Here is a 24,866-nt window from a genome sequence, read left to right on the forward strand (position 1 = left end):
TATTTAAGAGGGGAGGTTGGGAGGAGGGTAAGGATTGAAAAACTACCTATCAGGCACTATGCTCACTAACTGGGTGATGAAATTGTTTGTACACCAAACCCCAGTGACATGCAATTTACCCATGTAACAAACCTGCACATGTACCCCCTAAACCTAAAAACTGAGAAAAGAAAAAATATGTGCCGGAACAATTTTGTTTTAAAATTATGTTTGACTGAAACAATTTTTAAATGTTTTAAAATGTAAACAAGTTTAAATGTGGGAATTTAAGAAAATGTTTTAAAATGTGGGGAAACTGTAACTGAACTGATGGTTTTAATTTTAAAAGCCATGTGGACGATCTGCCAGATGAATAATCTGCTTATGGCTATGCCATCAACCCATTGATTTCCTCACTTCGTTGTAACCTAAAGTCCTTAAAACAAGAGTTTCATGTTCTTATCTTTGTAATTCCACCCTACCTCTAACAACCCTGAGTGCATGGTCAAGCTAAACCAATTGTTTTTAAGTTGATTGTGGTAGACCACAATCTTCGTTATATTTATTTTGAATTAAATGAAAACGTTTTTGATTTGATTTTGTCTTTTAGAAGTATCAGACGCAAAGAATAAAGCTTTCAGCAAGTTTGGATCTTTTTCTGCCACCTTAGAAAATGGAATCTGCCTCTCAATAAGTTACTATGGATCAAATGGAATGGCACCAGGTGAAATGAACACAACAGAAAGGATAAGTGCGCCCCACTGCCAAGGGCCCCTGCAACTGCCCATTCTCAGTCTGCTCACTTGTCAATAACATGTTATGATTTAATGTTCCTCATAGTTTTTCCTGCATAATAGGAATAGAAGAGGGGTGTGTGTGTGTGTGTGTGTGTGTGTGTGTCTATATATGTGTGCATACATATGTGTGTATACAAGTATATATATATATAAAATCTTTCATACATAGATGCATACAAAATAAAAATGCTTTGAAATGCTTTGACATTTTATATAATCCTTTATATAATCACTTATACATATAAGATTACATGTGTGTGATATATATACATGTATGTATACATGTATATGCACACACATATATACCAGTTATCCTTGTCAACTACTCCATAAAAATGAGCCTTTTAGTTGGGTGTAAAAGAAAGCATAAATTGCCAAGGAATCCTCTTGGTTTTCTTTGTGAATCCTGTAATTATAAAACTGTTCAGTGTGCTTCAGGTCATTAGCCTTAAAGGAGCTACTAAGTGTACAGAAAGCTTTCTGTACCTCTTTCTTTCTTTCTTTCTTTCTTTCTTTCAGACAGGATCTTGCTCTGTCACTTGGCTGGAGTGCAGTGGCACAATCATGCCTCACAGCAGCCTCAAACTCCTGAGCTCAAGCACTCCTCCCACCTCAGACTCCTGAGTAATTGGGACTATAGCGCACACCACCACACCTGGCTAATTATTTTTGGTATAGATGAAGTCTTACTATGTTTCCCAAGCTGGTCTTAAACTCCTGTGCTCAAGTGATGCTCCCACCTTGGCCTCCCAAAGTGCTGGGATTACAAACGTGAACCACTGCACCCAGCCTTCTACCCCATTTTCAGTAAACAAATTATCCAACTGGAACTATTTCTTTACAAACCACAAAATAGGATGTCACTTTACCAAGAACCAATTAGGAAATTTGTGGCTTCCCATGCATTTTAGAGGGATCTAACCACAACATATTTTTTTAAAGTATTATAAAATCAAAGGTAAACTCAATGCTGCCTGAACTTAAAGCTATATGTTAGTGTCAATCATGGTGATCCAATTACCTGTCTTTCTATATAGTTTCTTTTTTGCAGTGATAAATTTTTCATGGATAATTATAATTTTATTTCTTACCTTGTGCCAGATATCCTAGTACTCTACTGAGTTTGAGAGTCCATTAGATTTCTTAGTATTTTGGCTTTATTGGAGATTTTGTGTTTTAATTTTGTCTTTGTCTTTGATTTGTTGTTAAATCAGCAACTGGAGAAGTCATTTGATGCCTAACAAATTTTGTATTAAAATCCATTATCACTACACAGTCACTAAAAATTCTTACCTCTTCTTAATATAGGTTATCATTATTTTAGATTAAGATATTTATACCTGCTATCAATTCTGTTGCTCCTATTCCTGAGTGATTTTCTTAATCCTGATTTAGTCCTTAAATTAATATGTAATAAATTTTAAACAGATGTTCCTAATTTCAAGATATAAATATGGCATTTGAAAATGTTTATTATGTAGATAAGTAATATTTTACATCCTATATGTTTTTTTAAAAAGTTGAAAGTATGTCAGGAGATCAAGACCATCCTAGCTAACACGGTGAAACCCCATCTCTACTAAAAAATACAAAAAAAATAGCCGGGCGAGGTGGCAGGCGCCTGTAGTCCCAGCTACTCGGGAGGCTGAGGCAGGAGAATGGCGTAAACCCGGGAGGCGGAGCTTGCAGTGAGCCAAGATCGCGCCACTGCACTCCAGCCTGGGCAACAGAGCGAGACTCCGTCTCCAAAAAAAAAAAAAAAAGTTGAAGGTATAAGTCTTTGAAAAAAAACACATACATACATATATATATGTATATATACACACACACGTTTTCTAAGGGTTCATATATAACTCATATTTAAGAACTTTATCTGCTAATGGCTAAACAGATTTCCATTCCAATTATCCCCCTTTAATTGGGTATACACAGCTAAACATAATTTAGTAACCTTTTGGACAAATAAAAAGTAGACAATACAGCTATGAAATAGGCAAAAATATAAAAAAACCCAATCAAATCTTTGGACACTACTTCCTCTTGCTAAGAGGAATAGATCATTCTTGCTTCTTACTGCCTTTCAGGGCGCCTACTGAATACACCTAAAATTAAGAATCTTAATCAGGCCCCAACTTGAGTTTTACATGATTGTTTACCCAAACCCTGAATGACAACCGACCTGATCCATTTTCCCATAGAGAAGTATACCTTCCTACCCTATTATTTCTATGACTTTCAGTTCCTTGAATAAACTATGCTGTCTCTTACATCTGCCCATTTTCTTATGCTGTGCCACTACTCAGAATACTTTCTGTTGTCATGTGCACCACCACTTAGCAAGGTAAAAATTGTTGTCAACTTGTATGAATTTTTGAGTTGTAAATATTATTTCACAAGGATATCAAATTTGAATGTTGAATCAACTTCATTTTTACTTTTTCTGTTTTTAGAAGATAAGGATCCTAATTTAGAAACAATATTGAATATCCCTTCAGCACTCACTCCAACAGTGGTTCCTGTTATAGTGACCGTTCCTCAAAGCAAAACTAAAGGGAAAATAAAAGGCAAAGAAAAACCCAAAGAATCTCTTAAAGAAGAAGAGCACCCAAAAGAAGAAGAGAAAAAGGTAAATGAACCTTGCTGTAGATTCCCAAACTCTGTTTCTGCTTCAGTGTTAACTTTTTTAAAACCATGAATTACGTCAGTAGTGTTATTACAGTGCATACATTTTATTGTGCAGATACATTAACGTCCCTTGTAGTCTCAACTTTGAATAGACAAGAAGGATTTGTACACAAAAGTTGGGTTACCACTCCAGGAGACATATTGTCATACATAAGTTGTCTCAGGTCATTCATTCTAAGTTTGGAAAAACTTAGTTCAACCTTTTTTCCACTCTATTTCTTGGATTTTCTTTGCTTTTGATTGGTCAATTTGCTGCCATCCCGTGTTTTTAATACTTTGTTTAGCTCCAGTGAGATGAATAACAATTGGAAGAAAAATATATTCAACCAAACAATGGAAACAGTTTCATTTGGTCAAGTTGGTCTTAGATATTGATGTGCTAAGAATCTAACAAGACTAACAGCCCACCTCTGATTAAAGAGAAGTCCACCTATTACCCCTAGCCCTTCATCATAGTACACACACACGCGCGCGCGCACACACACACACACACACACACACACTTTGACTCTAAACGTTTTCCTAACAGAACAAAGATCAAAAGATGGTTCTGCTTTTACACTGTTGGTGGAAGTGTAAATTAGTTCAACCATTGTGGAAAACAGTGTTGCAATTCCTCAAGAATCTAGAACCAGAAATACTGTTTGACTCAGCAATCCCATTACTGAGTATATACCCAAAGGATTATAAATCATTCTACTATAAAGACACACACTTGTATGTTTATTGCAGCACTTTTTACAATAGCAAAGACTTGGTACCAACCCAGATGCCCATCAATGATAGACTGAGTAAAGAAAATGTGGCACACATACACCATGGAATACTATGCAGCCATAAAAAAGAATGAGTTCATGTCCTCTGCAGGGACATGGATGAAGCTGGAAGCCATCATTCTCAGGAAACTAACACAGGAACAGAAAACCATCGCATCTTCTCCCTCATAAATGAGAGTTGTACAGTGAGAACACATGGACGCAGGAAGGGGAACATCACACACCAGGGCCTGTCAGGGGTCAGGGGTAAGGGGAGGGAGAGCATTAGGACAAATAGTTAATGCATGTGGGGCTTAAAACCTAGATGTCGGATTGATAGGTGCAGCAAACCACCATGGTACATGTATACCTATGTAACAAACCTGTACATTCTGCGCATGTATCCCAGAACTTAAAGTAAAATTTAAAAAAAATTTTTTTTAAGAGGGTTTTAAAACACAGGTAACAAGAAAACTACTGGTTAAGTCTTGACTATTGGTACTTACTACTTAAAAAATACAGTGAAAAAATAATCAACTACGGGAAGATGAAAATATGTTTAAAAGTCCAAGAACCTGGGTTTCAGACTCTGGCCTTTTAAAAGTTATGAGTTTTAAATACGACAATGCCTCTGCACCATATTTACATAGTTATACTAGATAAAATTTCTCATGCCAGGCCACTTGACTCTTGTTAAGTAAAAATGTTCAAGTGTTAAAACAGAATAACTCCAGGTAATTCTTTTAAAATTAATTTGGCCAAAGGCATCTTGCTAGCAAACTAATGTGTTCACTCAATGTTTTTTAAATAAATGATAATGGAAGGGTGAAGGATGATAACTGGTTTTATGTGTGATGATAGATTTGCCATGGCAGGTTTGCATCTTTGAGCAGTTTTGTTCATTTCACAGAATTTCATAAGCATTTTTCTCTTATTTTTGCTTTGCATTTTTAATTTATTTTTAGCTAATTATTTATATATTTTTCCTCTGTTAGTGACAAAGAAAAGGCAGAATAACTTAAATGTTCAACAATAGAAGACTAGTTAGAAAAAAACAAATATCCACCAATTGGGTACCAGTGGAGTGATTTTAGTGGTTAACAAAAGAGAACCAGTTAGAAAAATTGAAATGATTATCATTAGGGATTGTTTGAAAGTTAATAAGTAAATTTCATTCTTTAGTACATATAACCAAACAAGGGATTTAGGCATAACTGACATAAAATTAATTAGGATTTTAAAGTAAACACACCCAAACCCTCATTAATTTATAAATAACTTTATAATTGTCTTTTATTTTTATTTTATTACTTTCATTTGCTACAAAAGCAATATGTGCTCATAATAGAAAACAAAGGACAGATACCTTAATAGCATAATATCTCTAGCATCCAAATTGTAAGAACATACCAAAAAAAGTGATGGAGATGTTGGTCTCTCAAACACTTTTTCTGTATTACTTTGGGCTGCTGTAAAAAAATAGACTGGATGATTTATAAACAATCAAAATTTATTGCTCAGAGTTAAAGAGGCTGTGAAGTCCAATATCAAGATATTAGCAGATTTGATGTCTGGTGAGGGCCTGTTTCTCTTATTTTATTTTATTTTATTTTATTTTATTTTATTTTATTTTATTTTATTTTATTTTATTTTAGATGGGGTTCTTGTACTGTCACTCACACTGGAGTATGGTAGTGTGGGCTCAAACTCCTGGGCTCAAGCAGTCATCCCACCTCAGCATCTTAAGTAGCTGGGACCACAGGCATGCACCATCATGCCTGGCCAATTCTTTTAATTTTTAAGGAGACTGGGTCTCACTATGTTACCCTGGCTGTTCTCTAACTCCTTGCCTCAGGTGATCTTCCCAACTCAGTCTTTCGAGTAGCTGAAATTGCAGCCACAAACTACCATGCCCAGCTATTCCTCATACAGATGGTGCCTTCAGTGTGTCATCACATGGCAGAAGAGAAATAGGCAAAGGTGTTCCCATCAATCTCTTCTTTAAAAGCACTAATCCCATTCATGAGGGTGGAGCCCTCATGAGTTAATCACTTTCTAAATGGCCCCACCTTTTAATACTGTCACATTAGGTGTTAGGATCCAACATATGAGTTTGGGTGGGGGCCACCAACATTCACATGCCAGCACTGCTCTTATGCCTACATATCCAAACAGAGGCATCTTTCAAGGCCTACTTCAAGCCCCAATTATTTCACAAATCCTTTCCCAATTGTTCTTATTAACTTTCACTATATCTCTATTTTCTGTGAAAAGATGTGCCGACTATTGTTACTGCCATTTGTCCCACCTGTCTGTGTGCCAGTCTGCAAGTAGAATATAAATTGCAAAACCGGAGACTCATGTGTCCTTGCAGGGTCCACCTAGCTCTGTGCAAGTCAGGTCCTGAGCACTCAGCACATCCTTGCTTAGTCAAAATAAATAATAACTCATTTAGAAAATGACAACCAGTTATTCACATGCTGAATTATTTACAGGAAGAAGTAGAACCAGAACCTGTTTTACAAGAGAATTTCGATGTTCCTATCTTCCAAAGCCTAAATGTGTCTTGCCCCAGTGGGCTCCTGTTGACTTTCATTGGGCAAGAATCTACAGGTGAGTGCTATATGGGGTAGGGTGGGGAGCAAAATGGCATGTAGAAAACAGGAAATTGTGTATTTTCTTACCAGTTAAACATACGTCTTGTTGATAATGAACAATAGACCTTTTTCACATTTTTAGCATTTACTATGGCCAGGCACTAAGTACTTAGTATACATGTCAAAAATACAAATATTATGAGCTAGATACTAACTACTCCATTTTACAAAATAAGGAAATTGAGGCTTCAGGAGGCTCAGGTACTTGCCTAAGGTCACTCAACTCCCAAGTGGCAGAGCTGAAATGCCATTCTCAGCCCAGTGAGGACAAAGCCAGTGCTCTTAAAAACTTGTGTATATTCCTACGTCCTTCACTCTACAGAGGTTCATGGGTGCAGCATGTTACTGGTCTGACCAAAACAAATGACACTGGACACAAAATACGTAGAGATAGATGCAGATTAAATAGGTTAAGAAAACCAAGTCTTCTTTTTCATGTGTCCATATATAATTTTATAGTGTATTATCTCTGTTGGTTCTGTACATGACTCCTAACTTCTTCAGCTACGTAAATAAGTACAAGTAAGATTTCTTTAATTAACCTGATGAGGCATCTGCATTTGTAACTGAATCTGAATATCATTTAAATAGAAACTCACTGTTGCAGTAGAAGTAGGAGATGCAACAAAGCAGGCACTGAACAGGGACTTGAGTTCTAAAGCTGACCCTGACGCCAGTGAATGATGTGGCCCTTTTAAGTTACTTAGGGTCTCAGGGCCATGTTTTCTCATCTGAATAATACTACATTACATTAGCAATTCTTTACAGTTTCACAACTTAATATCCTTTTTCATATAATTCCCTTATGTATATCACATTTGAAAAGTGTATCTATCAAATAAAAAGGCTATGCTTATTTAAAAATAATTTAATATTTTATTTACTTGCCAGCCTCCTCCCCACCCCAAAAAAACAGAAACTAAGTGTTGAAGTTAAATTTTGCTTCTCCTTAGGCATTCTGAATTATTAAAAATAGCCCATGGACCCTGCTCCATTCCCAAGAATCCCTAGTGGTCCAGGTTTTCCCACTGTGTTGAATGGTCACTGAGTGTCTTCCAGTCGAAGAGCTATGAGTGTACTCAAAGAGATGTTGCTTTCAAATTCAAGGATATATTTGTTTGCTTGTTTGATCCTGTTATCAAACCCCAGCTTAATACCCCTTTCAACTGTCTTTTCTAGTAGTTTCATTATCCAGCCTAATATTTTCCTCCTTATGTTAGGGTAGACAATGTAGTTAATAATAACTCATCTGTTTAAAATCATCCATATACTATGAAAATCCTAATTCAAGTCTGAACATAACAACATAAATACCAAAGTAGCAATATCTTCATCAGGGTCAGCCTTGGACATTAGGGAAAGACAGTTATCATGGGATAAGAGGAAAGAGCCTAGACTTGAATCCTTTCCTGAGTGACTTTTTGGTTTTGGCTGTTAGTGGTGGTTGCTTTTATAGTATAAGAAAATGATTCAAATTTCACTTCTCTTACTTACTGGTTGTGTGTCCTTAGTGCTGGATGGTTACTAAGTGTCTTCCAAAGTTATAGCTTTCTAAGTTAATAACCTCTCCAAGCCTCTATTTCTTCATCTGAAAACTCTGGAAAATTAAAGTGCCTATTTTAAAGGATTGTGAAGGCAGACTCAATAAAAGATACATGTATAAAGCATTTAACATATAGAAGAAATAGCCCAATAAATGTTTATTGGTTTATCATTATTATTAGTACTTCCGTGATTTAAGGGGTGCCATGATTTTCCCATCAGGCTGATACATAGTTCTTAAAATGCTATCATTATGTGTTAATTCCTTTGTGTTAAGGCTTTTTGGTCCCAATAAACCATATTATAAACTAAGAGGAATTTATTCAGTTAGCAAAGCCTGACTAGGTACAGTATGCCAGAATTTCTCCATAATAGTGCTTGCTTTTGAAGGAACTTATTAAGTGCTTTTCCGAAACCTTGATTGCCAGCTAACAGCAGAATGCTAAGATAAATCTGGATTTGGTTAGAGATGAGGGGATTATGTTAACGTTAACTTTGAAAGATGACAGATGACTTAGGAAAGGCAAGCCTGAGGGGGTGACTTCCCCTGGGGCTATGGGCAACCAGGCACCACCAGGGAAGCGTGTGTATCCAGGGTGGAAAGTTTAGTCAAAGGTGAGAGATAAGCACCAGTGGGCAGGAAGAGGAAACACCTAATTCAGCAAAACTCTGCTTCGTTCATAATTTTGCCCGAATTTGTCCTAGATTTTATTAGAGAGAGTGGCTTACACATGGAGAAGGTACCTACCAGGTGTTGTAGATGACCTAATTTACTACCTTTAAATGTAACAAGGTCAGCAAAGAACCACTATTCTAGGCCATCTGTCATAATATGGAAACTGCCCTATTACCCACACGCAGACAAAAGAAAATAAGCACCAGGCATGGTGTCTCACACTGGTAATCACAGCACTTTGGAAGGCTGAGGTGGGAGGATCGCTTGAGGCCAGGAGTTTGAGACCAGCCTAGCCAACATAATGAGACCCTGTGTCTACAAAAAATAGAAAAACTTAACAGGGTGCTATGGTCCAAGCCTGTAGTCCCAGCTGCTCAGAAGGCTTGAATCCAGGAGTTTGAGGCTGCAGTGAGCTGTATTTGCACCACTGCACTCCAGCCTGGATGACAAATCGAGACCTTGTCTCTATTTTTAAAACAAAGAAAAGAAAAGAGAAAGAAAATAATTAAGCAAGAAGATAAAATCTAGCCCTGCAGCATTGCCCAGTTCACAAGAAAGCTTTATTCTTTTTTTAGGTCAATGTGTTATAGATGAGGAACCCACCTGGGACATCATGGTCCGTCAGAGCTACCCCCAGAGGGTGAAGCACTATGAGTTCTATAAAACGGTGATGCCACCCGCAGAGCAGGAGGCTTCAAGGGTTATCACCAGTCAAGGCACTGTTGTCAAATATATGTTGGATGGATCCACACAGGTAAAAGAATGTGTTAGAGAAGTTATTCTTCCCTGTTCCAAAGTAAAAGACAGGTTATGGGTAAGGAACAGTTCTATAGCAGGGAAAAGGAACAACTCACTTGAAAAAGGAATGACACCTTAAAATGACAAATGATAAATAATGTAGTTTAGAATTTAAAAAATCACTATGCAGAGCAAGATATGAATAAACTTGTCATTTCTCTGCATGATCTAAGATTGCAAACTGAACACAGTTTTTTCCTTTTCTCCCTCTCAAGGTATCTTAAACTAGTTTTTAACATTTAAATAATGAATTCATAGTGGTACTGGAGAACAACAAAGCATGTCATCAATAATAGATCAGAAGATTTGGAGAATTTCTTTTAAAATGCAGATCAGATGCTATCAAACTGATGGAGAAATATGCACACACAAAGTTAAAACATCCACAAGAGGAGAACATGCAGCAAAACTAAAAGTCAAAATGGGAGTTCTAACACAAATATTTGCACATGGAGCTCTGGGCTCAGAAAATGAGGGTAGTTCCCCAGGTAACTCACTGTCACCTGGAGGATGGGAACGAGAAACCTTAACAATCAGAGGCCATATCCCTGCTCTTTCCTTCCCCAGTGATCACAAAACAGGAGCTCCTGTGAGCAGACACTGTACCACCAAGAAGTAAAAGGGATTCTCAATGAGAAAGATGACCATGCACTCAAGAATCATAAATCTTGGAAAGAAAGCAATCCCATAAAAGTCAAGTACATAATTCAGTAACTGAAAGAAATAGCACCTGAAATTAAATACTTTAAAAATTTAAAAGTGGGTAAAAGTAATATAGGCAGACTTGAGAGGTTAACAGTTCACAACATAACAACTTTTTTTAAAGTAGCTAAGGAAAAATATCAAGAGTTCTTAGAAATTAGAAATAATTGTGAATGATCAAAAACGGGAGGGGGTAGATTATGAGGGAGAGAAAAGCTGAGAGATGTGGAAAAAGGGTCCATATAATATAATTTCCAGAAGAAGAAAATAGTAAGAATGAAGGGAGAAAAGAATCAAAGACATGACATAAGAAATTTTCACAGAGCTTAAAAAGAATACTTCAGATTAAACAGGGCAACCGAATGACAATCAGAACTGATATTAATTGTCTTTAAAGGATTATCTAAATATGCCGTCATGCAATTTTAGGACTGCACGGATAGACAATCCCAAAAGTTTCCTGAAGGAAACAAGTTACCTACACAAGAATAAAAACCAGATAGACATTTGACTTCTCATCAGCAACACTGACCTTAGTCCTTGTCACGTTTGTTGGGAGTGTCTAGGTACCGATATCAGGTAGACAAATCTATGGTACCTAGAGACACTGTACATACTAGATAGATATTAATAGAAACTACAAATTTAAATATGTGATAAAATTTTAAAAACAGTCATTAGAAAAATTGAAATAGAGTTTATAATTTCCCAATCGCAAAGGGGAAAGGTGAAGAATGGAAAAAATAAAACTCAAATCAATCCAAGAAAAGATGGAAATAAAAAGAAAAGAAAAGAAATAAAATAAAAGGTAAATAGAAAATATAAAATAATATTATTGTGGTGGTAATAATAATAGGCTACTGTCTCTGAACTCCAGATCTACCTTTCTATAATCTGCTTTGTGTTGCTGGGTCTGGAGGTCTGCAAACAGCGTTTCTTCTGTGGATCATGTTGAACCTATTTCCATTTGACACACGGTGTTTATTGTTAAACAACGTCTCCCTTGCTTCTGAGAATGCTGGAAACTTTTGTTCTTTCTTCAGATTCTCTTTGCAGATGGTGCTGTGAGCAGTAGTCCCAATTCAGGTCTTATTTGTCCTCCTGAAATGCCAGCAACCCCTCACAGTGGAGATTTGATGGACTCTATTTCTCAGCAGAAATCAGAAACGATACCGTCTGAGATTACCAACACAAAGAAAGGTAAAAACTGAAGCCTCTCAGTTTATAATGGATTTACTAAAGTCTTCAAGGGCTTAGTAAGTGTTCAATATTATTATTATTATAATTGTAACCTTTTCTATGAATATATTCTTATACATATATACATATAAATGAATTCTTGCTATCACAGAATTACGTACTGTTTCATGAACTGCTTTTCTCTTAGTAATAAATAATTAACAGTTTCATATGTTGTTACACATTCTTACATATCAGGTATAATGCCTAAGCTGCAGTTTTAGGGTTGATTGGGCAGATTGATGATGTCAGGATTATGAGTAGGCATCTCTGTGATTCTCTTGAACTTTTCCTCATAATTGCAAGAAGGTATATCAACTCTAGGCATGAGGTCCTCATTCAGCAACTTCCAAGAAAAGAGGGCAAATGCAAGAGCTTTCTTCAAATGTCTCTGTTCATCAGGAAGGAAAAGGAGTTCCAGAACTCCACGTCTCACCCCAGCAGACCTGTCTTGATGTCATTGATTAGACCTGGCTGGGGACCAAGGTTAGAGAAACAAGTATCTGACATTTTTTGCCTCTGTCTCAGGAGACAGCACTACTAGTAGGGAAAAAAGAAGGTGAACAATACTTGGATAAGCAATGAACAGGGTCTGCCATAATCTAAATTGCAAGACTGCTGTCCTGAGAAGTGTTTTCAATTTATACCCCTACCACAACCACAGGAAAATGTCTACTTCCTCATACCCTCACCAATGCCAGATATTATCATTCTTTTAATCTTATTCAGCATGATAATCAATGCATCTTATTGTGTTGATTTGCATTTCTTTAATTACTGGTGAGGTTAAACATCTAAAGATGTTTACTGTTTGTTTGTTATTTTTTTTCATTTTATGAATTTCCTATTCACATCTTTTCTTGGTTTACCATTGTGATGGTCTTCATTTTCATATGAATTTGTAAGATATATTTTTATATAGAAGGTGCATATTTGTGTAACAGGAAAAAAATCTGGTGTTTCAAATATTAAATCAGCTAACCCTCTGTGAGGTACATATTTTAATAATCCCCAATTTACAAACCAGAAAATTGAGGGAGAGAGGTTAAGTAATTTCCTCGAGGTCTCTTAGCTAGCAAGTGGTAGAGCTGGGATTTGAGTCTGGGTCCCTAACCCCTAAATTACACTGCCTCTCCTGCCTTACAAACTTTTCTCGATTTCTCAATATGCCTTTAATGATCTAGATTTAAATCTAGAAACCTAGATTTAATCCTTTTTTATCAGTTTCACACATCTCACCACAGTACCCAGAAATATTGTATGGAAACAACTGGATTACTTTTTAATTACTCAATATTTAGTAAAACAGATTTTCCTTCAGTAGTAGCAGAAGGTTGCTGGTTAGAGAAGTATCCAGGTAGCTTTCCAAACTTCTCGGCTCAAGGGTTCCATCTTTGGTGGATACAGAGGACTTGATATAAGAGTAGTTTGTGTAGCTGCTTTTCTAAGAGCCTACCCTGGTTCTGGAGAACTTCTGCTTCTAGCACAGTGTGCCCCAGATTTTCTTCACAGCCCTTCCATCCAAGACGATGCAATCACTTTTTAAATTAATAGGCTATTTTTAGAGCAGTTTTAGGTTTACAGAAAAATTGAGTGGAAAGTACACAGAGTTCCTGTTTACTCTGCTCACAGTTTCCCCAGTTATTAACATCTTGCTTTAGTGTTGTATATTTGTTACAACTGATGAACCAATCTTACATTATTATTGACTAAAGCCCATAGTTTACATTCGGGTTCACCCTTGGTGTTGTACATACTAAATCTCATGTATCATACAGAATAATTTTGCCACCCTAAAATTCCCTCTTCACCTATTCACCTTTCTTATTCCACCCATCCTGAACCACACACACCCTACCCCACCAAACTCCTGGGAACCACTGCCCTTTTTATTGTCTGTATAGTTTTGCCTTTTCCAGAATGTCATATGATTAGAATCATACCTTAGGTAGGCTTTCTAGACCAGGTTCTTTCACTTAGTAATATGCATTTAAGATTCCTCCCTGTCTTTTTGTGGCTTGATAGCTCATTTTTATCACAGTTTAATTGATATTAATTTAATTGATATTGCATTAATTAAATGAAATACTATAGATAATATTTTATCAAATCCTCAGATTGTTACAATTCTTTGGTTAATTTTCAAAGTTCTGAAAAAGTTTATTTTGATTCTTTTTAAAAACATTCTCATAGTTCTTAGGGAGGGGTAGGCTTTCCCTGGTCTTTACTTGTCATTCCAGGAGTGTATCCCATCTCACAAGAAATATGTAGTATTTTTCTTATTTTTCAATCTTAACTACTTATTTCCACTATAGCTTTTTATTTGACTCTTGAATTATTTAAACTTACTTCTGGATTTGAAGCCTATGTGGTGTTTCTATCTGTTCTTATAACTGATTTTTGATGAACAATTTAAAAATGTGTTTAAATGGTCAAGTTTTTTTAAATGTCTGTGCTTGAAAAGAGCATGTATCTTGTTATTTGGTACAATGTTCTCTTTATGTTTATTTGATGAAATGTGTTAGTTTTAATGTACACATCTATATCTGAGTCCAGCAAACAATGCTGTGAAAGGCCATAGAGTAAATATTTTAGACTTTGTGGGCCTTATGTCACTGTCACAACTACTCAACTCTGCCATTGGAGCATAAAAACAGCCATGGGCAATACGTTGTTAGATAAGCCTGGGTCTGTTGTGTTCTAATAAAATTTTATGTGCACTAAATATACTAAATTTGAATTTTATATAATTTTCATGTTATAAATTATTACTATTCTTTTGATTCTATTAGTTATTTAGAAATGTAAAAAGAATTACTACTTCACAGACTGTACAAAACAGACAGCAGGCCTTATTTGTCCATAGTCCACAATTTGCCAACCCCTATTCTATATTTTTACAGGTGTTTTAAATGTGCTACATCAGTTTACTTAGCAAAAGGATGTTTAAAGAAAAGATAGAATAGTCTGTTTGGTGCTGTGTTCCTTATCATTTAATCATTATTTCTTTATTTGTGAAATAAATGTCTTTTTTATAGTTCTGTCATTTTTCTTTATTTATTTTAAGGATATGATAGATATTTATACATTTAGAAGTATTGTATCTTCATTAATTTAAACTTTCATCATTATGCAATGACTTTCTTTTTTTTTGTTTTTTTTTTTTTCTTGAGACGCAGTGTCACTCTGTTGCCCAGGCTGGAGTGCCAGTGGCGCAACCTCAGCTCACTGCAACCTCCACCTCCCACATTCAAGCAGTTCTCGTGCCTCAGCCTCCCAAGTGGTATTACAGGCACATGCCATCACAGCTGGCTAATTTTTGTTTTGTTTTGTTTTGTATTTTTAGTAGAGACAGGGTTTCACTATGTTGGCCAGGCTAGTCTTCAACTCCTGACCTAAAGTGATCCACTTGCCTTGGCCCCCCAGAGTGCTGGGAGCCACTGCTCCTGGCCTGCAATGACTCTTTATTCTAGGATTCTTTTTACCCTAATGTCTATTTTGCTTGTTTTATTATAGCTACACCAGCCACTATTTAATACCTTACCGGTATAACTTTTTCCACATTTACATTTCACCTTCTGTGGTTTTTGTTTAAATGTGTCTCTTGTAAGCAGCAAACAGGTGAATATTTTAATAATTCAATTTGAAAATATTTGTCTCTAGGGTTTCAGTCCATTTATTGTATATCAAATAGTTTCCAAAAATGTCTTTATGTTGTCCTCCATTCTTGAAAGATAATTTCACTTGATATAGAATTCTAGCTTGTAGATATTTTTGCTCAGTACATTGAAAATATCCTTTATACTCTCTTACTTCCAATGTTGCTGTTGAAAAGTTGGCTATCATTTAAGTTGTTGTTGCTTTGAGGATAATCTAACTACCTTTAAAATATTCCCTGTGATTTTTAATTGCAATTTCAATATAATTTGACTAGGTATGGATTTCTTTTTATTTATCAAAGTGGGTTTACATTGAGCTTCTTGAATCTATAAATTTGTATTTTTCATTGATTCTAGAGATTTCTCAATAATTATCTCTTCAAGTATTGTTTCTGATCCATTTCCTTTTTCTTCTCTTCTTCTGGAATTCCAATTAAACATATTTAAGAGGCCTTGAACTTTTTTTTTTTTTTTACTTCTATTGCTTGGGTTCTCTGAGCTTCATTCTAAGCAATTACTTTAGGTCTTTCAGTTCTCTTTTAAGCTGTGTTTTGTCTCCTGCTAAACCTGCATGTTAATTTTTTAAATTTCAGTTATTACATTTTTTAACATCTAACAATTCTCTTTGTTTCGTTTTATAATCAGTCTTCTCTTTAGTCATGTTTTTGGCCCCTTTTTATTTCTGGAATCACATAAAGTATGCATTTTATGTGCTGTGCCAGATCATTTCAATATCTAAAGTATTGTAGATCTAATTCCATTTTCTGTTGCTTCTTCTGGCTTTCACTTGAATTGCCTTGTTTCATTGTGTCTTGGTACTTTTTGATTATGAGATGATAATTTTTTCTTATTGCTTTAATTCTAAATTCTTGGGCTGGTATAAAAGTACATTTTTTTTTGAGACATGGTCTCACTCTGTCACCCAGGCTGGAGTACGGTGGCATGATCACAGCTCACTGCAGCCTCAACCTCCAGGGCTCAAGCAATCCTCCCATCTCAGCCTCTAGAGTAGCTGGGACTTGCCTTTAGAGGTTTTAGTCCATTTATTATACACCAAATATTTTCTAAAAATGTCTTTATGTTGTCCTCATTCTTGAAATATCATTTCACTAGGTATAGAATTCTAGCTTACAGATATTTTCTCTCAGTACATTGACAATATCCTTTATATTCTCTTGCTTCCAATGTTGCTCTTGAAAAGTTGGTTTGCACCACCATGCAGCAGGTATGCACCACCATGCCCAGCTATTTTTTTTTTTTTTTTTTTTTGTAGCAATGAAGTGTCACTATGTTGGCCAGACTAGTCTCAAACTCTTGGGCTCCTGTCTTGGCCTCCCAAAATGCTGAGATTGTAGGTGTGAACCACTGTGCATAGCCAATAGTGCATTTCTTTGTAAAGGACTTTGGTTTCAGAAAGGACTTTAGCAGTTGATAGGGGAACCAACAGTCTTGGATCACTTTAAATTATTAATTTAAGGAATTTCTGAGGGTGCCACTCAAGTGGTGTGAATTTTCACTTCAAACCTATGTAAGGATCTACTTGTAGTTATACAGCCTCTTAAGTACTTTCTTGTCTTCTCTGCTCAGCACCAAGTGTGAACACAGGCAAGCTTTCTGACAGTTCTGGAGTGGGGTGGGAAAAGACATGAGTGATTTCTGTTAATAATTCACACTTAGTCTGAGAGTGTAGTCATTTGAGGGCCTCATATCAAGCCTTCCATCCAGATTGTGCAGGTTCTGGCATTCATTTCTGCCTGAGTTCCACAATGCTAAGAAAACAAATACTCAGAATCACCCAGTTTGACAAAAACTCAGTGGACAAAATCCAACTTCAGAGCCCTTGTACCTCTTTGGCTTCCTACTTTTACGTAGTCCATGACTTGTGCTGATCTTACTTATAGTTGCCAGCTCAGAGTCACTTTCAAGAAGATTGATTAAAAGATGTTTTCTAGCACTTATGGTTCTTTTCAGTGGAATTATTGGTATCTACTCTGTGATGTTGCTAAAAATGAAACTCCAACCCTGCTTATTTTCTTCCTCACCTTTGACCTGATCCTTGGTCAGTTTGCTTTTTTGACCCAATACTTAATGGAAAACAATAGTTGATTAAGATTTCAGGATCTGCATGTGATTCTTTCTCTTATCCTTTCACTGCCATCCTCATCCTTTCATATCCAAATTTGTTCCCCGATATACATTTGTATCAAAATTGTACTCATTTATCTCTTCTGCCAACTTGAATTTGTAATACTTTAAAACCTTCTAACTGTTCTTCCTGCTTTTATTAGTATCGATTTTGTATCTTTCTGCCAAAAGCATGTAACTAATCTTCCAAGTATCTCACTTTCTCTCTTATAACACTTTAGTTATTAAATATTACCTATAGGAAAAATTCCAAGGTCTCTAACATACTGCTAAAGACCACTCAATTGAATCAGTGCCTACCTCTTCAGTCCCTTCTCTCATCCAAAATCTGCTTGAAATGTATCATCTGGTCACATTGGTCTGTGTATACTATGCTATTCTTTACCCCAGTGTATTTCTTATGTTCCTTATGTTGGAATGCCCTTTCCATAGCTCACCATTTTTTATTAGAAAAAGTAATAAGAACAGAAGGAGAGGGGACAGAAATAGGAGAAAAATGGAGAATATAGAAAAAATGATAATTCCTAAAGTATTTCCTACTATTTCTAGAGGATCTTCTCTTTATTCTGAAAGCGATACTATTTTCACTCTCTACCAATATTCCAGAAGTATAAATATGTCCAAATTAAATTTTAGGGCAATGAAAAGGCTCAACCTGATTTATCTGTCTTTGGTTCTTCCCATTAGTTGAGTCCCTATTAGTTAGGTCGAGATGCATGTTCTGCTGCACATTTCATGGTTTGAATCTAGAGAATCTTCCAAGAGTTAACATGCCTTTACTATCATTACTTGCAATTTGTTTCTGGGCCTGAGTTCACCTCATCATTGAGATGTGATAACACTGTCAAGTCTCATCTACAGATTACTCTTTATTATTCATGGAAATAGAGTATGTCTACCCTGATAGAGCATTGAAATATTGGCCAAGGAGTTCCATGAGGGTGTCTTCAGTTCTCTCCTCCGGTTCCCAATGAGTGGGAGGTAGAGGATGGAGAGGAGGATGTATCAGACAATTGTTGATGTACTAATTAAACTGCACAAATTCCTCTCCCCAGGGATATGCCTGGCTGGTGAGGTTTCCCAGATCCAGGATTGAAGAAAGATGTTTCCTGTTATTACTGACAAAATAGCAAAATCAGGGGAATCAAGAGTTAAAAACTTAGTAACTGTTATAGTCCAATATGTCAAAAAGAGGCTGAAAGTCTGAAGATAAGTGAGAGAAAAGGTAGGCTTTAAAAACCAGAATACAAAACCCAAAATCTGGGACTCAGGGAGAAGTACACAAGACCCAAAAGAGTACAGAAGTTGACCAGAATATATTTTGTGCCCTAGAAATGAGTTGTGTAAGCATGTGTATGTCTGGGGAAACGTGGTGGAAATTTAGCCACGGTTTGAGTGCCAAAACTAAGCTACTCATAACCTCATACTTTTCCCTATTGAGAAATAATATGATTGATGAATACCACTTAGAATTGTCTATACCACAGTATCTGAGGTAGTTTTCACTGTCTCAAAACATAATGAATGATGTATATAATTGATATTATAGTTATATTGTTGTTGTTTGATTTTACTTGAACTTCACAGGAAAAAGTCACAAAAATCAGTCATCAATTGCCCATAAGGGTGAAATCCATGACCCTCCTCCAGAGACAGTTCAAACTGTAACTCCTGTGGATGTTCACGTAGGCACTTGGTTTACAACCACACCTGAAGGAAATCGGATTGGGACCAAAGGATTAGAAAGAATAGCAGACTTGGCCCCATTATTATCCTTTCAGGCCACAGATCCTGTCAATGGAACGGTATGACAAACTATTGTTTATTGCAAAATTTTCTAAGTCTTTAGAATTCTGAAACAACATCCAAAAGAGTGCCTAGCTGATAATATTTTTTCAATAAATGTCTGTTAAGTAGTGGGTGAGTGGGTGGATGGACAGATGGATGGATGGATGGATGGATGGATGGATGGATGGATGGATGGATGGATTCATTTTCCAAAATCTCAAAACATCTTGTGGTATATTTGCCAAATGGAGCGTATCATTAGCGACTATTTTTGTGTGTTGTGGGCACAACCACGTCAGAACAAAGTGCTAATTTTTGAGGTGAGTGGCAGTTCGTGAGTTCTCTATGCCACTTTTAAGATATATGTGATTAATGATGTTGTCGGGTGTTTCCTTATGCTGAATGTATGTGTGTAAATATCTTATCTTCTGGAAGTGAGAGGCTTCTGGAAGTGAGTGTCTCATTACTACTTATTTGTGTCCACTTGCAGTTGATGAGAGAAGTTTGTTCATGATCCTTTGATTTTGAAAAACTTACGGTATATTGAAAGAGATAAGACACACATTAAATAACTCAAGAATCCAAAACTGTAGAGAAGCTTTACAAAAACTTTATTTATAGGATAAGAATACATGAAAAATTAGTGGTACAGAACATAATGGTTCTGTTTATGATATAAAAAGCCAAACTCCTGGAATGAACAATAGCAGTTTCTGTGTACCAGGACTTTTGTTTGTTTGTTTGTTTTTGAGATGGAGTTTTGCCCTTATCACCCAGGCTGGAGTGCAATGGTGTGATATTGGCTCACTGCAACCTCCACCTCCCAGTTCAAGCAATTGTCCTGCCTCAGCCTCCCGCATAGCTGGGATTACAGGCACCTGCCACCACGCCTGGCTAATTTTTGTATTTTTAGTAGAGACAGGGTTTTGCCATGTTGGCCAGGCTAGCCTCCAACTCCTGACTTCAGGTGATCGGCCCACCTCAGCCTCCTAAAGTGCTGGAATGACAAGCATGAGCCACCACGCCTGGCCCTCTATGTACCAAGATTTCTTTGGGGGCCTTTATACACGTTATCTCATTCAGCCCTCACACCAAATGTATATTACACAGATGAGGAAATTGAACCTTAGCAAGTTAAGTAATGTGGTCAAGAGTACATACTCAGAAAGTGCTGAAGCCAAGATTAGAGCCAGTTGTTTGTGACCAAACACTGAGCTCTTTCCATTCCTTAGCTATTCCTCTAACATCTTATATGGAGATTTGCAGCACCCTCTGAATCTAAACACAATGAACAGTTTCCTAAGTGCCTTAACTCTGGTGTCCGAACTTCCTACCCTTGTTTAAAACCAGGTGCTGCTGTAAAAAGCAAAATGCCTGCCTGCTATTGAGATGGATTACATTATCTAACCAAATATCTTTTCCTCTTCAGCCTACTTCTGAAATAATTTTATAGTCTCTGACTTTGTTTGCTAGTTGCCTTTTTTTGTAAGACTCAAGGTACATATGATCTCAGTAAGGATTTTTGTTTGTTTGTTTGTTTCCTGGGTTTTTTTCTTGTTTGTTTTAGTTCCTTCAAATAACTCACTTTAATTTGGCCCCTGAGTTAGATTATTTGGCTTAATATGCAAGTTTGATTAACATTTCTTAGTTAACTTTTAATTTCCCTCATTCATCTCCATCACCATTTTGGAAGCCTGAACCAACATCCAAGAACCTGGATTCAAGCATGAATTAAACACCAAATGCACAACAGAATAAGAGCAATAATGGTGATATTTACTGAGCACTCACTGTGTACTAGGCCCTGTTCTCTGCATTTTCCATATACTAACTCAATCAATTCTCACAACAAACTACTATTGTTTCCATTTTATAGATGAGGCAACTAAGCTACGGAGAGGTTAAATAATTTGCCCAAGATCGCACAGCAAATGGTAGAGCCAGAATGTAGACCCCAACACTGTGTCCCAGATCTCAAGAAACTGGCATGATCATATGAAACAAAATTGAAAATGGGTGTGTATTTTCATAACCCCTGACATGAAGTATTACATTCTAAAGGAGTGAGCACTGCCCTTGGGGTGAGGCAGACCTGTATTTCAAGCCCTAGCCATAGTCCTTACTAGATGGATAACTTTTGGCAAGTTTCTCATCTGGTTTCTTATTCATAAACTGGAGATAATAGTCATTACCTGTTGAGAAGATTAGTACCAGACCTGGCACTATCAGGCATTCAGAAATATCCTTGTAACTGTGTTATTGCCACCACTAAGAATGATTATCCTATCCTATAGTGACCAGAAAATGTCACTGTTTATGTGGCATTATGAAATGTTTGAATAATTCTAAATCATAATATGTAACTATCTCTACTAGATTAAAAACTGATATCAATAATTACTAACATCATGGCCAAGTGTGACACGCTTTACCAGCATCATCTCATTTAACCCACATAAGATTTCCAAGAAGATACTAGTGTTGGCTCCATTTTGCGGATGAGTAAACCAGACAACAAACAGGTTAAGCAACATACCTAAGTCTACCCAGCCATTTGTGGAGTCAGGATTCAAACTCAGGCAGCTTAATCCCAGAGCTCATGCTCTCAGCCATCACATTACACAGCAGTATTTCTCAGTATATGCTCCTGGCTGAAAGTGCCAATGATAAGAACCTAAAATAATGATCAGCATTCATTTCTCTCTTAGTGATTGCCACCTACCATTAAGAGCTAAGAAGGTGATAATCACCTGCTCCCAATAGCCATAGACTCTAGAGTCAGAAAATAACTAGCAAACTCACTCTCACATCCATCCAGACCTTCAGTGAAACATTAAGTTCCTTAGAGTTAGAACAGTATAAGTTTAGAAAATGCCCAATGATTGCAATATGCATTATGCAATTTACAGTACTGCAGTTACAGGTTGAGCTTTCCAGAAGCAAACGCTGAGGTGAAGTCCGGAGTGCAAGATTTTAATAGAGACATGTATGTGAAAGGAGGAGGGAGAAAGCAGTAATGGGCAGAAGTAAAAGCTGAACTGTGAAGCAAACACAACAGAGCCATGGTCAACCCAGTGCAGAGCTCAGGAGCAGCAACACACGCACACCACTTCTCATACCCCTCAAGCTCACAGGCGTGCACAGGCACTGAGCAGCAGACACATGTGCAGGTCAACTTGACACAGAGAGGCTACAACCTCTGTCCCCCACCAATCTTCAAGTACTGCTCTGATGACGTTAGCACAACACTTGCAGGCCATCTTGCAGTTCACCCCATCTGGGGAAGTTCTGCAGAGCAGGGGTTTCACAGCGCACAAGGCAGCCACAATATGCCACATTTATCATTATTCCATAGTTTCCAAGGAAACAGGGCCTGTGGGCATTTTCCCAGACAGACCTGGGTTAACCCAGTCCAAATGTTAAGTGTTTCCTCAAATATGCCCTGATACTTACTTGTTGCATGACTTTCAGCAAGCTTCTCAACTTCTTTAAGCCTAAATTTCCTCATCTATAAAATGAGGGTACCTGCCAAGATTGTTGTGAAGGTTAGATCAGGTAGATGAGATAAAACTTTTGCTTATAAAGAAATAACTAGGACTTTGATGGTGCCATCTTTGTATTCAATGGATAAAAATAAGTACACTTGGGATTAACCATGTGGCCAAATGATTATGTGCTGCCTTTTCACGTTCAGGTTATGACAACTCGAGAAGACAAAGTTGTCATAGTTGAAAGGAAAGATGGGACTCGGATAGTGGATCATGCTGATGGTACCAGGATCACAACCTTTTATCAAGTTTATGAAGATCAAATTATTCTGCCAGATGATCAAGAAACAAGTACGTTTTATTTAGCGTAAGTTAGATAGAATCCTCACTGACTGCTGAACATACACATAAGAAAAATAATTTTTTGGTAAAGTTAGTCAACTAAAGAAAACCCATGCAGTCCAAAGCAGGGTCTATAAGGATTTAGTATTATTACTATCATCATTACTTATTTTGCTGTTTGCTTTTTAAAATTTAATTTTATTCTTTCAATTGACAAATATTGTGTGTAGATATATAAAATAAATAATATGATGTGTTGAAATATGTATACATTGCAAAATGACTCAATCAAACTAATTAACATATTCATTACCCTCAGATACTTATTTTTAGTTGTGAGAAAACTTAAAATCTACTTTCTTAGAAATATTTTTTGACCAGCAGCACCCAGCAGCCAAAAGTTTCTCCAACACACCTCACTGTGTGTGTGTGTGTGTGTGTGTGTGTGTGTGTTTTATTTATGTATTCATTTATTTAAAACTTTTGAGTTAAGGGGTACATGTGCAGGTTTGTAATATAGGTAAATTCATGTAACGGGGTTTGCTGTACAGATTATTTTGTCACCCAGGTATTAAACCTAGTACCCATTAATTATTTTTTCTGATCCTCTCCCTCCTCCTACCTTCCAGTAGGCCCTAGTATCTGTTGTTCCCCTCTATATGTCCATGTGTTTTCATCATTTAGCTCCCACTTATAAGTAAGATGAAGCAGTATTTGGTTTTCTCTTCCTGTGTTAGTTTGCTAAGGGTAATGGCCTCCAGCTCCAAGCATTTTCCAGCAAAGGATGTGATCGTGTTCGTTTTTATGGCTGCATAGTATTCCATGGTGTATATGTATGCCATTTTCTTACTCCACTCTACCATTGATGGGCATTTAGGCTGATTCCATATCTTTGCTATTGTGAATGGTGCTACAGTGAACATACGTGTGTATATGTCTCTACGGTTAAATGATTTATGTTCCTTTAGGTATATACCCAGTAATGGGATTACTGGGTTGAATAGTACTTCTGTATTCAGGTCTTTGAAGAATCACCACACTGTCTTCCACAGTGTCTGAACTAATTTAAATTCCCACCAGCAGCGTATAAGCATTCCTTTTTTTGCTGCAACTTGGCCAGCATCTGTTACTTTTTGGCCTTTTAATAATTGCCATTCTGACTGATGTGAAAGTGTATCTCATTGTGGTTTTGATTTGCATTTCTCTAATGTTCAGTGATGTTGAGCTTTTCTTCATATGATTTTTAGCCACCTTTATGTCTTCTTTTGAAAACTGTTCGTGTCTTTTGCCCACTTTTGAATGGGGTTGTTTGGTTTTTTGCTTGTTAATTTGTTTAAGTTCCTTATGGATGCTGGATGTTAAACCTTTGTCAGATACATAGTTTGTATATATTTTCTCCCATTCTCTAGGTTGTCAGTTTAGTCTGTTGATAGTTTCTTTTGCTGTGCAGAAGTTCTTTGTTTTAATTAGATCTCACCTGTCAATTTTTGCTTTTGTTGCAATTGCTTTTGGTATCTTTGTCATGAAATATTTGCCTGTTCGTATGTCTAGAATGGTATTGCCTAGGTTGTCTTTCAGAGTTTTTATAATTTGGGGTTTTACATTTTATTCTTT

General features: G+C 36.6%; 1 protein-coding gene across 10 annotated transcripts in view; it reads left to right on the top strand.

Moving 5' to 3' along the window:
• LOC105479093 (sperm associated antigen 17) overlaps positions 1-24,866 on the top strand; it is a 238,413-nt gene that overhangs the window by 154,383 nt on the left and 59,164 nt on the right. For all 10 annotated transcript variants that reach the window (XR_011617612.1, XR_985679.2, XR_985680.2 and 7 more), the window contains 7 exons: positions 590-703; positions 3,227-3,402; positions 6,712-6,829; positions 9,667-9,845; positions 11,635-11,791; positions 19,222-19,439; positions 23,117-23,261. Coding sequence is in view for 7 of the 10 variants with exons in the window: in XM_071087029.1 (XP_070943130.1) it covers positions 590-703; positions 3,227-3,402; positions 6,712-6,829; positions 9,667-9,845; positions 11,635-11,791; positions 19,222-19,439; positions 23,117-23,261 (1,107 nt within the window). In the remaining 3 variants the exon portion in view is untranslated. The remainder of the gene's footprint in view (positions 1-589; positions 704-3,226; positions 3,403-6,711; positions 6,830-9,666; positions 9,846-11,634; positions 11,792-19,221; positions 19,440-23,116; positions 23,262-24,866) is intronic.

Source organism: Macaca nemestrina, chromosome 1 (assembly GCF_043159975.1).
Source record: "Macaca nemestrina isolate mMacNem1 chromosome 1, mMacNem.hap1, whole genome shotgun sequence".
Classification (NCBI taxonomy): domain Eukaryota; kingdom Metazoa; phylum Chordata; class Mammalia; order Primates; family Cercopithecidae; genus Macaca; species Macaca nemestrina.